The sequence below is a fragment of the Gallus gallus genome, chromosome 1 (genome assembly GCF_016699485.2).
Source record: "Gallus gallus isolate bGalGal1 chromosome 1, bGalGal1.mat.broiler.GRCg7b, whole genome shotgun sequence".
NCBI lineage: Eukaryota > Metazoa > Chordata > Aves > Galliformes > Phasianidae > Gallus > Gallus gallus.
Window position 1 is genome coordinate 178,658,391 of NC_052532.1, and position 17,700 is coordinate 178,676,090.

Here is a 17,700-nt window from a genome sequence, read left to right on the forward strand (position 1 = left end):
CTCCCACTGCCTCTCGAGTTCTGCTCAGTATAAGTAGAGCCTGGTGGCAGTGATTAAAACACAAAGAGCCAGCCCTCCGAAACTTCTACACTGCTTCCAGTACGAGATCATGCCCTCTGCAGTACGTGAGAATAAAGCTCCCCAGCACAGATCATGAAGCAAATGGTGTGATTTGCTGTAGAGCCTTAAGCTACCACCTGTCTTAAAAAAATAAGGAAAAAAAATAGCAATATGAGATTTACTGGGCTCAAGCAACTGAGAAATAAGGTGTCCCTGGCCTGCCCTCCTCCTCAGTGAGTTAAAGCAAGTGCTGCTTTTTCCTTTTGTCCCATTCCATATCCTGCTTTTCATGTTCCTTGAGGCCATTATAAAAGATTGGGAAGATTCTTCCAGCCCCAATGGAAGATCATACTCGTGCCATTTTTCCATCTATTACTGCTGGATATTTGAAAATGATTTTAAAAAGCAAACATACAGCCAAGCTTTCTAATAATACTGCTCAGCATGTTGCAGTCTCTCATTGAACAATTCTAAATTTTATAACAAAGTAAAAATCCCCTTTTATTTGTTCTCTTTGTGCAAAATGAGGAACTTCCATGCAGTAACCATGCAGCTTTAAGGCAATAAATGCTAGGACTGCTGGCAACCAAACGTGTAAATACTTAAATGTACAATTTAGAACTACGTTGAGTTTATATATGATGAAAAGCAGGGATTGAAGTGCTAGTTAATTTCATGTCTTGCTTTACCTGTACAGCTGGCGATACAAAGTTGCATAGAAATACTTCACAATTTATTGCAATAAACCTTGGGAGCAGCAATGTAATCAGGCCTTATAGCAGCTGCATCTTCAATTTTGAAATGAAAACTTTCTGTATTTTTAAGATCCATAAAAAGGAAGAGGATCAAAGTGTTTTCCACTAAAGGCTTTTATTTTGTTTTGGCCACGTGTGATGTGTGTATTCTTGTTTGTCATGTTCTGAAGTCCCACCTGTGTTGAACTCCTGAAATAGCATTTGTTATCCTTCCTTACGGCAGAAGCGAGCAGAGGGACGTTATGGAACTGAGAGCTAACCACGAGCAGTGGGCTGTGTGAGTGAGCAGTCCTTTGGTTCAAGTTGCTGGAGTAACTTGAGATTAAAATCAGCGCTTAACGGCATGAGTTTCTCCATCAACAAAAGGAACCGCGGTCGGTGTGGGTGTATGAGGGGCATCGCACATGGGAGTGCCAGAGTGGTCCCAGAAGTGGCTGGGAACAGAAGAACAAATTTCTTTTCCTGCCCCTCATTCTCCAAAAAAAATAATGTAGTGGTGACTTTTCAGGCCTGTTATTGGTGGTGTCTGTATTCCCAGAAGGAACGCTGATTCCTGGGCCTCAAATTCTGTGTGTAGATTTAATCTAAACAGCTCTGAGGATGCGTGGCTTGGAAGTGTTCACCAAACTTGTGTCTGTTCCCGTGTAAATTACATCCAACTGTGTGTTACTTCATGTATTTTGGGAAAGCTTCGTTACAGGCAGCAGCTCCTAATGTTCTGTAGTGTGACTGTTCAGCAAAGCTACAGCTGTGTTGTTCTGTTCCCCTCTTCCTTTCATGCATTCACATCGTTGTTTTAAAGAAGAAAAATTCTCAAATCCTGAAAGTAAAACTGCGACAGCTGTGGTGTTGGCAGCTCGCTGTACGCCTTGGCTGTGTGTAGCACTGAAATTGTGCTGGTTTCAAAAGTTCCGTTGTTGCAGCCGTACGTTGATATTGGCCTGCTTTAGTTCAGTGACTCTTCTGGTGAAGGACAGAAACATCGAAGGAAATTTCGGGCAAGTCCCTGAGAACAGCAGGCAAGACTGAGAGCAGCAGCGCTTCCAAGAGCCTTGCGTGTAGAAAACCGGACATTTTACCTTATATACGAGGTCTGGAATAAACTTGAATGATTTGGGTACAAAACCTTTACTCATGCTTGCTTGTGGAAATGTATGCAACACCCATTCGTTTTTCCTTTAGGAAATTTCCATTTGCTTCAGTTGTGTGTGGTGAAGTTAGTGGCTGGTTTGGTTTGGTTTTCCCTCCTGATGGCTGTTGACTCTAAGAAGCCTCATTGCTGGAGCAGTTTGGCAGCTGAGCAGAGGAGGAGGTCTGGAAGTGTGCATGAGGAGTGGGAAGTAAAAAGTTTGCAGCCTTCTACGGGGATAAGAAAGAAAAACTATGCTACTCTGTAAAAAGAAAAGCCAATTCATAACGCATGTGTCAACCTCATTACCTGGTGTCATCCTGCAAGGATTAGTAAATGCTGCCCTTCCATCAGCATGGGGTTGTTTTGGGATTATGTGATACGATACAATCAGCTAATTATATAATGGAATCTTTTTTATTTGGGGAAACGTTTCAGGCACATCATCTCCAGCAAACACTGAAATACCCATTGTGTCTGCTGTGTAACCACTGCTCTTTCTGCTCCTATCTCTGAATCTCATGGCACAACTGTTCTCACCTTAAGCCTATCAGCTGTTACCAGTTTGATTTTGCTGATTTTGTTGTCTTTGCAAGTCCAAAGAAGGCAGCAGCGTTGTGTGCCGTGCTCCCTTTCCCTCCCCCTCGATGTCTGGCCCGCCGCTCGCTGCTGTGAAGGAGTGCGATTGGTTTGCTGTAATTTTGTGCTGCGGATGTCACAGTTTGGGTTCGTGGCATATTCAGGTCGCTTCCAATCTGTCACCATACTGCTTACCGAATGAAGGCCGTCACTATAGACTCTCACCAGTGCTAACTTGAAAGGTTCCTCTGTAACTCAGTGATAAGTTGGCAAGACATTGGCTTTAGTCTTAGTACTGCACATATACCTGTAGTGCTGCTTTGCTCCCACGAGTGCTTGCTGTAACAGAGAACCAAAGCCCAGCGCCACGCTTTGGAGTCTTTAGGAAGACACTGATGTCCTCTCACGAGATCAGCACTCCCGTGGGGAAGGCTGGCATTCTGCCACCGTAAGGAGAGACTGTTCCGAAGTACTTTCTGCCTGCTTGTAGGCTGTTATGCACTTTCATGGTTTAACAAACTACTGTTAAAAATGTACTGTAACGTGGATTTTGATAAGCGCACACGTATGTAAACATTTCACTCAGCCTCAGGAAAGCTGGACAAATGAGATACCTGTTTTGTATCTTGGTTGTTCGTTACCTACATCCTTGGACATGGACAGATAATGTCTCGATGCTATGAGTGTAACTGTTGTGTGAGATACCGCTGTGGTCTGTAGGAGGAGGATGGTGTCAATTTAATCTAGGGACTGAGAGAATGGGCTCCTCTTATTTTTCTGAAACATATATACACATAATCTGCATTGGACCTGCAAAAGCAGTGATGAACCCACTTTACTGTTCAGGAAAAATATGTTTTCTTTCATAACAGCTTGTTTCTGTTTTCTTCCTTCTCCTTAAGAAGTGTATGTGAAGGAGGTATGGAGGTATGTGGTAGGACGAACTGTAAAACCGCTGCTGTACATAATGTGTGCTACTTGACTGCATTTTCTGTTCTACTTTCATTTTACTGGTTTTGCTAAATATATTTTATATATTTTCCTTCCTGCTTCTTGTGATGGCACAGTGATTGCATCCTTGGGGGGAAAAGCAAAAATGAATGCGAGAAGGCTCTGGCCACAAAGATCCATCACGTTTGGATGTCAGTATATATCTCTTAACTATCTTGTTGAGAGAGAGCACAACATAAACTGGGGGCGATGTGGCATAGTAAAATCAATTGATACTAAAAAGTACAGAGGTAATGGTCACCCCATTTCAGGGTGGGGGGTTGTTTTGTTTGATTGGTTTTGTTGGTTTTTAGATGGACTCTTCCCTGTGCGACCTACTGCATGAACCTGTGTTAGCAGCGGGTTGGACTGGATGGCATCCAGAGATCCCTGCCAGCCCCTACAATTCTGTCATCATCTAAAATCCATTTAAAACATCAATACCATTAGATTTCCCCCAAAGTGCTTTTCCATCTGGGGTCTGTAGCCCTCTTTGTGGTCCATGAATTATGTGCCAGGGCTCTACAAAGCCTGACAAAAGAGAAGTCACTGTGATCACATGCAATATTTGCACCTCCGTGAGAGAGAGAACTGGGAGTCCATAAATGGGCTGAGGTTGAAACCTCCTTCCTACTGTGCTTAAATTCAGAGGCTGACCGAAGGCTCCTGGAAGGCCAACAGTAACCTGTGCTGTGGGTGACCAGGTGATGTACAGGGAGTACCCCACTGGGCTGTAGAGCACACTGTGTTCTGCATCTGCAATAGGACATCTCGGCACTGAAAGGAAAAGTGCAGAAAGCTTTCCTTACAAAGCGAGGTGATGCAGGTTGCTCTGTGAGGTATTTCATCTTTGATTATTTTTCCTCTTCAGAAGTAGGATTATGCTTACAGTCACTAGAAGCAGCCCATGTATAAGTACTGCATGCTTGGTTGTCTTCCAATTTAAATGTGCCCTTGGTTTGCCATTGCTAAAAACATCAACGTTTTTGGGAAAACAGCTATTAAGCACGACTTCCATCAGTAAAGACAAAATATGGACTATAAAATAAGCTCAAACATGAAAACACAGATTCCCGATTGGCAGCAAGTTGCTATTGCTTTCCAGTGTATAAACTATTTTTTAAAAACTGTTGTGTGCTCTGGTCCTGAGCTGCTCCAACACAGAGCACTTGCTGGTATGTTAGCAAAGCAGCAATTGTCTGAATGCTCAGACAGAGGTCTCAGAGATTTCCACATCACTGCTGTGTTTCCAAGAAAACCACGGGCCTGTGACTGACAGGGCAGGGGCAGATAGCTTAACTTTGGGCACCTTCCTGCAAAAAAAAAGGATTAAGAAACAATAAAGCCTATTAATAAATATCTTGTAGGGTTCACATTATTGGTGTTCCCACACTGGTGGTTGGTTTGCTCTCATGTCCCCAGAGAAGCAGTTCTACAAGACACAACCTGTTTTCCTTTGCAAAGGATCATTCCAGCATCTCTGCTTTCCTGCCAGCATCACCTATCACAGATTCAAGCTGTGTATTTGCTCCAAGCAGTGCCTTATAGCACATCCAAAATGCTGCTGCCCTGCCTGCCCCCAGGCCTGCAGAGCCGTGTGTGATGTCTGTGACCCTTTGGAAAGGAAGAGCCATTGGTGGCAGCACAGCCTGGTGCTTCAGAGAGCCGGACCCCATCAGATATGGCTGCACAGCCTCCTTTACCCTTCCATTCAATTCTATCAGCCCTTTGAATACTTTTTTTTTCACCTGAAACAAAGCTGCATGGAATGCAGCACACAGTCAGGTCCCCGTCCCTCAGCAGCAGTGCATGGAAGGGGGTCTTTTTGTAGCATCAAATTCCTGCAGCAGTGGCCGAAGGGCTGAGCCTGGGTGCGCTCTGTGCAGGACAACCTTCCATGCTGGGATGAAGGTCTTTTTGGCCAGACCTTCCAGAACAGGGGGATATACAATGAATGCTGAGTTCAGAAGTCTGAACTTCTGTCCAAACCAAAGACAGTGATACGCTGTGGTGGTCTGAAGAAATAACTGGTGAATCCCCACAGCTTTTATGCTTTGCTGCCTACAAAGCAGTGCTGCAAAAATGTTTGATCGATGTTAATGTTCCTCCCTGGCACTGAGATGTCCGGGGGCTGAGCCCCAATGCCACTCAGCACAGCGCTGCGTCTCCTACAGCTTCAGCAGTGCCTGCTGGGCACATCCAGCTCTGCAGACCGCCATGCGGTTGTGAGGGACATCTTTAAGTTGTAAATCGTTTATTCGAGGCGAGGCTGTTTTAAAGCCTCTTGGAGCACCAGAGTTGGGGGAAGAAGGGCTATGAGTGCGTCCGCTGCTCAGCAGCAGTCCCTCGGCCGGCTGAAGGCCGCGCTCCCCTTGTTCCGGGACACCGGGCCGCAAAAGAGCACCGGCGCACCGCGGGACCTCCCCTCAGAAAGGGCGGGAAGGGGCGGGCAGGGGCAGCGCCAGGCACCGCCCTCCGCCCGCGGAGCCCGGCAGGGGGCGCGCGCCCCTCGGCCCACACGGCCGCGCGCAGCGCTGGGGCGGGGCGGGCACGGGTGCGCGGAGGGATCTGTCGGCCGGTGAGTGGGTGCGGAGCGGAGAGTGGTGGTATCTCCGCGGTGCCTCTCCGCCCGCTTCTACTCCGCCGTGAGGGCGGGCGGGGGCCCAGGCCTGGGTCGGCGGTCCTCCCGGGGCCTCGGGGGGCCTATGCCAGCCGTGGGGCGGTGTGGGGGCGGCTGCCCGTGCTCGGCGTATTAATGCTGGGCGAGGAGGGGGCGGGCGGTGCAGAACGTAGATTTACGTATGGAGCGATCCCCTGCGCTTCTCCCAGCCGGCAGTCCGGCCCGGCCGCGCTGTGCAGGCCGCCCGCCCCGCTGCAGCCTCAGCACGTGGGTCTGACACGCGGCTCTGCACCGCTTTTTGGTCACAACCCCAGGCAGCCCTGCGGGGTTGGGGAGGAGCGGCTGTTCTTGGTCTGTGGCTGCCCCGGGTTCACATCTCCATGTTGTCCCTCCTTCCTTCCTATAAAACACAAGAAAACCGGTTCCGTTTTGTATGCAGGTTTGTCAGGCCTTCTTTTCTGACGTCTCCCCCGCTGGGATCTCCCGCAGTGGCTGTTTGATGCTACCAGTCCCAAAGCCTTGCAGCTGGCTGACAGTGCATGGGGGTGGCATCCCAGATGTGTGGGGAGTTTAGTTTCACGTTGGGAAGACCCTATGAAACAGATGCACTTATGGCCTAGCACCTTTCAGTTTCTTCCGGCTGGACCATGAATTGCTGTGGAGGATTGTTGTGGTTTGGTTACTTTGGCTGCTGTACTTCATACGCTTTGTCCTGTCAGTCACTCTTGTGAAAGTTGGCATTCTTGTACATTGGGCAGTGCTCAGGTAACTTGTCAGATCCTTGAGCAAAAGCTGAGCTTTCACTACATTGCTTTTCAGATGTAAAGATCTGAATGCTTCTTTTCAAAGGAGAGGTCCTTTCTGTGTCAGGGTGATTTCTGTTTGGAGCAGGACGGCTCAGAGAAGCTGCTGCTCTGCGTGCCTGCTCGGCTGCCTGCCGCGGGTGGAGACCTGGGCCTTGGATCCTTGCATTCCGCAGCTGGAGCATGAACAGAGCCCCTTGCTTTTCAGGTAGCAAGGCACGTGTCCAGCTTTGGAGTAACTTCTGTCCCCTGATGGAGACTTGTTCACCTCCAGCCAACTCTCCTGATGCTGTATCGCTGCCCAGGTTTTCTTGGCACGTTTCATACGTCATCAATGACAGGCTCTGTGCCTCAAATGCTAACACGGGTGGCTTGGGAAAAATACTGCTATGTTTTACTCAGTTGCATACTGGTCTTAGTTCTATGCTATGCTAGAATAGTCTTTTCTGAAGTTGCATGTGTACGTTTTATATTCTTGGTAAGAGATTGCAGGGGCTAACAGCATCCTTCCTCCCCTCACAGAGGTTAACAGCACCAGTTCCCAGTTGCACTACTATTCCTGGGCCTTCCAGTAGTCTTTCATTCCTCCCTTTAGTTAAGGGATATTTATTGCAATGAGGTTACTTCTTCAGGGTACCATAAAGGGCTGAGTACTGGAAACTGGCAGAGCAGCAACGCGTCCCTCTGCTCGTGCAGGCATCGTGCAGTATTTCTGCATTACACAGATGGGTAGGGAAGCCTGACCTGTGGCCATGAGTCAGGTTGAACTCTCCTCTGGCAGAAAAGTGGTAGCTAGTCAGCTGTGGTGTGGTCTGGAGGTAAAAGTTCTGGAGGAGCAGCTGCCTGCTTTAAGAGAATTTTTGACGTAGCTTTGTGAATATGTGTCTCACCTTGAATACGTGCCTCCTGAGCATTCCTCCTGAGTAGTGCTGTGGCTCTGGAAGGATCTGACTGCATCTTCTGTAGTTATGGGTAAGCAGTGATGCACAGACAGGCAGTTCCCAAGCTTCTGCTGTAGGAGCACAGGCACATCTGTGCACAGGAGCTGCGCTGTATCTCACAGAGTGCTGGTTTCCAGATGTCTGTATGTTCCTACGAATGGATGGACCAAATGTACTGGGGCACAGAAAGACCATGAAAGCCCTTAGGAATTTTTGAGTGAGTTAATTTTTCCACAGTGTTCCTTCTGACTTTAGTTTGTCTCCATTTCAGGGCTTGGCTGTATAAAATGGGAGTTTTCATACATGGGAGCTGGAAACCAGCATTAAATTGTACGGTATTGCTCTGTAGAGGAGGCAGTGGAGTCTTCTGTGCTGCTGTTTCCACTTGGCATTATTACCTCTTTTTCGCTGTGTTATTTTTTTAGAAGAGCTTTCACGCAGAAGCGGTGCGTCCACCCGAACAGCTCGGCAGCTGGCAGGGGCTCGGCTGTGTGTGGACAGGGCTCTGCAGGCACCTTCCCCTGCCCTGTGAGCTGTGGGCTGTGGGGTGTAGTGTGTGGTGTTGGTGCACTCCCTCTGCTCCTTCAGCGGGTCGAGCTGCCCCTTTGGAGGCCAGCGGCATTCACATAACAGTAAATCAGACTTGACACATTGCTAGCTTTAAACTTTGTATTCCTGCTGATTGTGCTTAGAGGCACTGCGGCTTCCTCTGCTTCATCCCATCCTTCCTCAACCTTCAGCGCTGTTTTTGGACTTGAGAGCAGCAGTGTGTGGGAGGGCTGCGGAGAGTTTCAAGTAGTAGCGCCTCCTGCTCACTTGAAGCCAAAGGAATTTACAAGTCTTGTTCTCATAAACTCACTTACTGTGATAGTTTTATAATGTAGTTCATGTGCATAAAAATGCCTTCATGCTGATGATTTATGTCAGTCAATGTAGACAATGTATGTTTGTTCATCCAGGCTGGATGTGGCTCTGGGCAGCCTGGTCTGGTGGTTGGCGACCCTGCACATAGCAGGGGGACTGAAACTAGATGGTCATTGTGGTCCTTTTCAACCCAGGCCATCCTATGATTCTATGATTACCATGATTCAGAAAAGCACTTTGAGTTTTGGAAGCATTCTGAATAGATGGACCTCATGATATTTCTGCCATGTGTTCTGAGTTACCTTTCCTTGCAGTCCCACAGTTAATTGCTGCTCGGTTCCTGAAGCTTTACTATGAAAACCAAAAGGAAGATTGCTAAAAAGGAGCTAAAATAATGTGTGTAGAAAAAAGATGCCTCTACTTGTGTGCCCGCCCTTCCACCAAAACAACGGATCTTAGTGTGTTGGTGAGGATTTCATTTCATGTGTATAGATTCAGTCTTTGCAAAGGCCCAGATGGGCTCATTGAGCGTAACATCAAAATTTCAGCTTTTGACTTAAGAATTGCAAGTTTGCATCTGTTTCAGCTTCTTAGCGTCAGAGCATAGATGTGTGCTTGCCTTCAGGATAACAGAAAGCCAGATTTCTGCTTGTGTGACACACTTAATTGAAGAGAAGGTGTGAGATGAAGAGGAATTTGTAACATCTGTCCCAACAAAAAATGTTCTTGTACAGGGCCACGATGGGCGTTAGCAATATGCGTTGTCAAGAAGTAGGAACAGAACGAACTGTTGTGCTGTTACCAGGTGGCCCGGCTCCAGCATTTCCCCCTGCACGAGGCAGCGATGGGCTCTGTGCTGCAGAACCCTGCGTGTGCTGCGCCCTGTGCTGCCAGAACGGCACAGCAGTTGCTGTAGTGTGGTGGTGAGCTGTGGAGTATTTCAGCAAGCAGTGAGAAACTGAGTTTTAGGAAATGTCCTGAAAGCTCTGCAGGAGTGCACAGCACGGAGGAAAGAGCAAAGCAAGAAGGCTGTGCGCACCGCAGTCTTCATTGCAGCCAAGGGTGGAAGAAATGTTAAGCAGCCCTAGTTCAGGTGAAGCGTACTTTGCCTTGGAAGTTAGCTGTGGTTCAGGTGGCACGTGTTGCTGTGGGACCTCCGGCACGCGCTGCTTCTGCCCAAAGGAAGGGGCATACCTGCTTTGAGCTCTCTTGAAGTCACTGCACGTGTATGAGTTCATGGAATGAGTACAGAGGAAATTAGTTTCTTAAGAGAATAAATTCGAGTTTCACCGGCCCAATTGGTTTCTGCTTGTCAGCCTTGCTCCACGAGGTGGCGGTGCCCCTGCTGGGAAGGACAGAAGGCAGCAGTGCTCAGCTGCTGCCCGTGGTGTGCTGGGCGGCGCGGCGGTGGCACCCGGCTAACAAACGTCCGGCAGTGGCTCTGCTTGGCCGTTTGTACCTCGTCCTTCTGACACGAGCTCTGTCTGTGTTCTTGGGCACACAAGACAGTCATGTAGTGTTAGCTCATAAAAGCATCCTCTTGAGCATCTCTTCTGCTTCAGATTTGTAGCGTACAGAGGAGTCTTGTTACAGTGTGGGAGGTGAAGCCGGGTGATCCTTGAACACTGGTTTATTCATTTGGAGTCAAAATGGTGACTTTACAGCATGGCAAGAAATGATTGGCAGCTATCGCTATGTCTGGGAGGGAAGGGTAAATATTCCAAAGGATTTGCAAAATCAATGAAAGTTTTTGGGTTTTTTTTTTAGCAAGCTGATACAGAAGTGGCGTTTGGATGCACAGTATACAAAGTGTCATGACAACATCCCTATGAAAATACAAGCTACTCCTGTGCTGTGCAGAAAGGAAACAGCTCCTGTATTCTCTCTGGAGACACGCTCTTTCCATTCTGCCTCTGACTGGTTTAAAGCTGTTAAGCAGAGGGAGCGTGCTGTGCCCTGCAGGAGGTTTTCCTAGTTAGCCGTCACACTGAGCCCGTGGTGTCAGGAATGTTGTTTTTTTCCCTTGGGAAAGCAGGCTGTTATGGAAAGCTTCCACCATGAAAAGGGTTAATGTATTTTTTTTTCCCTCTGGGCAATGTCTAGGAAAATGGATGACGATGATGATGACATTCCCCAGCTTTCATCCCATACATTGGCTGCCCTCCAGGAATTCTATTTGGAACAGCAGCAGAGAGAGGGCATGAAGACCTCCCAAGGGTTTAATCAATATTCTGTTGGCTCAATAGAAGAAGACTGGGTAAGAAACTAACCTGTAGCGAATGAGGCACATTGGCTTCACCAAGCTTTCTTTTGTGGGTAGATAATAAAAAGGCGAACACTCGGGATGTTCCTAGAGTGACCAGGCTGTTTGTGGATCATAGCACTGTGGGGTTATTCACTTCAAAATTAAGTCAGGTAAATTACATGAAGAAAGAGAATAAAGTTCCCAGTAGAATCATCTGTGCCCTCTGGAGACTGAACTCCAGCCTGGTGTGTGAGGGTAGTGAAGATTGTTCCCTGGGTTTGAGACAACACAGTGTAACAAGAAGGAATGTTCTTTCTTTCCACATGTATTTCTGCTTGTGTTTATTTCTTCAGTGATGTGGGTGGATGCCTTGCTGCATTTTTTTTATCTCACAGTCTGACTTTCGTCTCTGAGTTTGGTTTTTTACTCTGTTTCTGATCTCATTCAGCACTTTTATCCTTTATTTCCTTCTATATTGTCATTTTTCAAGGTTTTTTTTTTTCCTTTTCCACTGAAGTAACTCAATTTAAGCAGGTGTTTATTTTGCACTTCTGCACATTGGGTTTGAACTAACCCTGTCAATGATTGGTTCTCCTGCTACCGTAGGGGCTTTAGAAATCACACAGTGTAAGCTGCCTGCTGTTTGGCCTTGGTTTTCAGAATTAAAAAGCTTCTCCAGAAAATGTCACGTTTGTAGTTTGTGAACCAAGAAGTTGCAATGGATTTGGGTTTTCTTCAAATAGGGCTCTCAACCCAATTGTGCGTAACACAATCAGAAGATACAATGTTGCTTATAATTGTGCATTGTTTTTCTCAGCAACTGAGCCAGTTCTGGTACAGTGATGAGACTGCATCATGCCTGGCTAATGAAGCAATTGTGGCTGCAGGAAAAGGTGGCAGGTAGGACTTAATAGCTACCTTGTAGGTTTAATGTGTCTTTTCTGTAATTGTTCCATTTATGCAGAGAGAGCGTGCAGTGTAACTCATTACGTTTTGTACCTCATCTTTCTTTGGTGGAGGTGTTGCAGAAATGCCTTGCCGTTACTTAATCAGTAGTTCCTACTGAACTTGTTCTGAATTGCAGTGAAAGGCCATCTGATCCAACCCCCTGCATGAAAAGGGACACCTACAGCTCCACCAGGTGCTCAGAGCCCCATCCGGCCTGACACTGAGTGTCTCCAGGAACGCGGCATCCACCGCCTCTCTGGACAACCCGTGCCAGTAACAGAAGTCTGCTATGGATCTTCTTTTTTTTTTCTCTGAGAAATACAATGAGCTCCAGAGCACATTAAAGACTTCTAATTCTTTTTTCTATTTTCATACATTTCTGCAGAACAGATGGAAAAACTTTTCCCTCTTAGTTCTGCAAGGATTTTCATCTGAAAATGAGTTTTCAAACCTATTTCATTGCTCCTGTGAAATAAGTTTTTCACTCTGGTTGTGTACATTACCCAGGGTGAATGTTTAAGATGTTTTCTCATAGCAGCCCTGAGAACTTATGGAATTGTCTTCATTGTAATTATTTTTGTTGCCTTTTGAAATCAGCCTTTTAATATTTTATGTGTCTTTTTTCAGGATAGCCTGTGTCAGTGCACCGAGTGTGTACCAGAAGCTGAGAGAACAGGGTGGCGCAGATTTTTCCGTGTGTATCCTGGAGTATGACAGAAGGTTTTCTGTGTATGGAGAAGAATTTATCTTCTATGACTACAACAACCCTTTGAACTTACCTGAACATCTCCTGCCGCACAGTTTTGACATCGTAGTAGCAGATCCACCCTATCTGTCCGAGGAGTGTCTTCAAAAGACTGCAGAGACCATCAAATACTTAACCAAAGGAAAGATTCTGCTTTGCACAGGTATAATTAATAAAAATATGTAGGTCGCCAGTAAGCTGCTCTTCTGTCTCAAAAGGCACACGCACTCAAGTGAGAAAAATCCCAACTCGATAATACTAATTCATAGGTAATTCTAGGAAGAATATATGCCCAGAAGAGGGTAAGCTTGTAGTGGTATGCTTTAGTTCCACGTTTATTTTTCATTGAAGATATGTGTATTTTAATAGTTAAAATCTGTACCTTTTTCTTACTGCATTATGAATTTTACTAAATTATTGAAGAGCTGTTAAGATCACCCTGCAAAGTCCCAAAGCCTTTGCTTGGTGAACTGGGATGGTTTCAGCTGAGTGTTTGAAACAAGAACGAAAAAAAGACAACTTTTCTCTTTTTCTTGTCCGTATCACCTGCTCCTCACTGGTAAATATTGCAGTCGCAGTGTGAACGAGCGCTGGAGAATTCTGCCATTGGTTCAAATATTGGTTCTTAGGCATTGAAATGCTGCAAGAGGAACTAAAAATCGGTGGTTACAGCAGTGAAACCGGAAGACCTCCTGAGCGCATTTGCAGGGCCTTCTTCATGAAGATGCACTTGATAGCTTTAAGAAGCTACGAGCATCTGCCTTGGTTATGGTGGTTCTTAAAGCTGTAACCTTACAATAAGACATCTGAAGACATTCAAGAAACTTTTGCAAAACAAAAACCAAAGGACAAAAACCCTCTGTATGTACAATTCTGGGCAGTCAACCAAGTAGGCAAAATAGAGAAAAATGAAAATAACATCTGGACATAGAAAGTCTCCTTCTTTGTTTAATTGTAAAAGACAGTCATGCATAAAGTGCTGAGATTTTTTTCCTAAAATGGATAAGCGGGCCTTCAGTTTACACAATTTGACAAATACTCCTCAAGGAAACGATTTCTCAGTGTGGAGCCATAAATATCACACTGTGGTTTATTTAAATAAAACAGTATATGTAATCTGTTTGCATTTCCCATGCTCCCCACCATGAAATGTGTCTGCCACGTAGCAATAAGACTGAGTTCACATTTCTCTTTTCTGTGAAAGGGGCACCGATCTCAACCCCTCTACCTGTTTTTAAGAAACTTTCAGGATGTTCTTCCATTCTTTCATGCTTAAAAAGCCCAAAACTTCAGTTGCTGAAGGGACAGTTAACAAAGTGACAGTGCAGCTGCTTTAAGTCTGTTCCCTAAAGAAAAAAAGAGGCAGGCAATTGGCAGGGGCTAATAAAAAGTCCAAACATTCTGATATTGCTACTGTTTTCTCACCGACTACCAATTATTTTTGCTGCAGGTGCAATCATGGAGGAACAGGCAGCAAAGCATCTTGGTGTGAAGATATGCAAGTTTATTCCAAAACACTCTCGAAATTTAGCTAATGAATTTCGATGTTATGTGAACTATGCTTCTGGACTGGACTGATTCTTGGGAGAAGATCTCTAACTTTCTCAATCAAGTTACTTTGTATTTTTTTCTCAGTGACTCCACAACCCTGAAAAGTTCCACTCCAAGCAGTATTTTCTCGGCTAGAATTAATCAACACAGGATGGTAGTGTTTCTCTTTTAAATGTGTAAGCATTGGCAAGTGTTGTTTACCTTACTTGTTAGGTAAGTGGGGACACAAACAATACAGGTTCTGCATAATGGGAACTTCTTTGTTAGAGTTCCATTCCGACCAGTAGTTTTTACCACTGGAGTACTTTTCATTGACCTCTCTGAAGTGATTTTAGCTGGTTGGCCTCTAACACCACTTAAGTGCCTGCCCCACAGACGTCAGAACTGTCCGCTGCATCAAAACTGATGACTCGGTAGCTGACGATAGAAAGAGCATGAATATTGGTCTCACCTTTGAGGGCTGTTTGTTCTCAACATGACGTGTTCAGATTCATTATCCAGCAGGCTGATATTTTTATAAAGAATAACTAAAGAGAAAACACATCTCATTCTGGGTGGGTCTCTCCAGTTCCTTTTTATATTAATCAAAGATTTGCCAACTAAGATAAGACCTACTAACTATTATTGTCACCAGAGTGGTTTTAAAAAAGAAGCAAAATGCAGTTCTTGTTTCACCTTTTATGGTTTTTTCAAAAACCCAGACTTTGTTTTTGTAAAAGATAAGATCTATTTTGTCATCAATCATCACCATGTAAACTTGTGTGTGTGTGTCATGCTTGAAAAAAGTCATGTTAAACATCTCTGTGCAGCAGTACAGTGCATTTATTTTGCAATGCAGAATAAACATGAGCAACAAAAACTGATGAACTTTAAAAACAAAGCAAGAAATACCCAACTAGACTTTTGTATTCACTAGCTCAGCTTATCTCTAAATGTTGGTATAAACCTCATGTCTCCTTGAGAAAATCACAGTAAGGATTCCCCCCAGAGACAGAGCTTTGCTTTCATTAAGAATCCTATATGTAAGTGTGGCAAAATCAGCCTAAAATATGAAGTAAATGCCACACATCAGCCAGTTGTCTAAATTAGTGCTTCAGGCTGTGTCCATCAGTTCTCCCTTTGAATTACTCCTATTGCTGGCTAGGAAACACTGCTTGTGTAGTGACATGGGTCGCACATGTGCATTAAATCTTGAATCACTATGGATCTGATTAAACACAGAGCCTGCATTTTCATTGATTTCAATATCAAGTTAAAGATAATTTACAGATATATCAAGTTTATAGTTCCAAGAACAGGCCTTTTTTTCTGAATACTGATTTTTATCTTGGTCTTCTGTTCTACAGACAGAAGTGTTAGGAGTAGAACAGAAATTGTTGGATCTTAAAAGGCCGATGAGGTATAACGTTTGATAATAAACTTCTACTGTTTCTAACAGGCAAATATTAAATTTTATATGAAAGGGTTTGGCTGTATTTCAAGCAATTTCTGTCAAAATAGATGATGCATTAAAAAAATCTTGGGATAGATGGGAATGTCAATAAAAGAACACTTTTAGAGCCAGTTTTCTCTAACCTCTTGGCTACACTGCTGATGTGTTTTTGGGTGAAAGTGGGTTCATGAATTCCAAGGCACTCAAAAGTTTTTATCAGCTATAAACATACCAAACAAAATATAAGTACTTATCTTTGTATAGCATATTAGATATTGGAGTTGTGTAGAAGGCTAACAGAAATGCTGCATCTACAAAATGAAGCACCTAAGAAGAAGTACTGAAAATCTATTTTATGAAAGGGATAAACTTAATTAACCTTTTGAGGCAATAATTCTAATAACAAAGAGGTCGTACTCATCCTTCTGTGCATTTATGCTGTTTGGATGCAGATTTTCCCATCTGGTAGAGTAAACAAATGAGCAGAAATATTGTAGATGGAATATTTTTACAGTGCTCAGAGAATCATGCTTCCCAAGTTGGAGCTAAAACTGGATCCTAAATACCCTTCCAAAGTCCTCTTGCTCTCCTCTCTGCTTCCCAACAGTCTGTTCATGTCCTAAGACTTTTCTCCCACTTCTTTTTTTTTTTTTTTTTTTTTTGTCAGCCACTTCCCAACCTTTACAGTGCTCCTGAGATTCATGGCACCAGTTTTCTTTCTTTCACTCCTGTTGATTTCTGTCACAGGACTGCTAATGGATACTGTCAGAACAATGACTGTGTGGTAGAGGAAGAGCTCAGCAAGGCTGATCCGAGAATCACTGCATGCCCATGGCCAATACCTGTCAAATCAGGTGCTGTCCCTGCTGTTGAGCCCAGTAATACCAGAATTCTCCTTGAAAATTCCTGCCCACAGGTGACGTGCAGCTGGGGTTAGCTGTTTTCCAGGAGCCTGAGCCTGTTACGTGGCCAGTTTGAAAATAAGAAAGCAAAGCAGTGTTAAAGGCATTGGCATAAATCATAACTGTGAACTGTTTTGTGTTTATTACCATGCCAAGTAGATGGAGGCAATGCAGTATGAAGCAACTCCTGAAACTTTTAACTACACAGAGGCCTCAGATGGGACAGGTACAGCATGACTGCCAGAACTGATTATATTCTTCCCTCCTGCCCACCTAAATTAGAACGTGCTGGTCAAATACAAGCTTTACATATGTTGCTGCTTTATAGTTAATGTCCTTCAGTTGTCTCCTTCCCTTTGCTAAATCTGCCTTGCTGGGCTCTCTACCACAGCATTAAAAGGTAACACTGCTAACTTCATCAGAGACCCATTTCTTTTTCTTAAAAAGTACAACTTTGAGCTGTACCAAGAAACCCAGTTTGTCAAATAACTGCTGCCTCTTATATGTTGGCCAGGCAGCTTTGAAAAGAGGCACTGTGAAGATGCGTGACTGCAAATGAGGGTACTGGTAAATTTTTGTAGATGCAGTTTACAGAGCAGCCCATTATCCACTGGCTTCCTTCTCCCAAGGCTGGTGAGGATAAGCAGCTGCCCAAGCAAAGCTTGACTGGTGGCATTCACAGTGTTCATCAGTGATAGGGTGGAAACTATTTTTCCTGTATTTGTTTATGGGAAATTGCTGTGTTTCTGAAGTCACAGAAGTCTGTAGTGAATTTGTACTTTGTGCCAGTGCAGTAACTTATGTAACAGCAAAACATCTCTTTTCTGGAACAGGATTATAAAAAAAACCTTCAGGGTCATGTAGTGCTTGGCTGGCTTTATTGCAGGTCTCTCATGGATTACCTCTCTCTTTGTAAAGCTTTCAATGTGAAGCCATTCTTCCAGTGCTGCCAAGGCAGAGGTGCTGCAGCCTGTGAGCTGCAGCAGCAGCAGCAGGACCTCTTTGGTGCCACGCAGCCATGTGCCGGTACACTGTGTGACAGCTGGCAGAGGAAACCTAGCATCGCGCACAGGCTGAGGGCTGCACATGAAGGGGCAGGTACCACGGCTGCCTGCATTGTATCACAAGACAGATGA

At 44.9% G+C, this 17,700-nt stretch overlaps 1 protein-coding gene across 5 annotated transcripts; it reads left to right on the forward strand.

Annotated features, from left to right (window-relative positions):
* The first annotated feature begins 6,050 nt into the window (after window positions 1-6,050).
* On the forward strand, window positions 6,051-15,804 carry EEF1AKMT1 (eukaryotic translation elongation factor 1 alpha lysine methyltransferase 1). 5 transcript variants are annotated; one of them, XM_046941947.1, is made up of 6 exons: window positions 6,051-8,094; window positions 9,056-9,207; window positions 10,845-10,998; window positions 11,804-11,886; window positions 12,562-12,842; window positions 14,130-15,804. In XM_046941947.1, exons 3-6 carry the CDS (start codon window positions 10,849-10,851, stop codon window positions 14,255-14,257), a joined length of 642 nt encoding a protein of 213 aa, XP_046797903.1. In that variant the 5' UTR covers window positions 6,051-8,094; window positions 9,056-9,207; window positions 10,845-10,848; the 3' UTR covers window positions 14,258-15,804. The 5 variants fall into 5 exon arrangements, with proteins under 5 accessions (XP_046797903.1, XP_046797905.1, XP_046797907.1 ...); XM_046941949.1 differs by having other exon boundaries at window positions 6,051-7,908; XM_046941951.1 differs by having other exon boundaries at window positions 6,051-6,572.
* The last annotated feature ends 1,896 nt before the right edge of the window (window positions 15,805-17,700 follow it).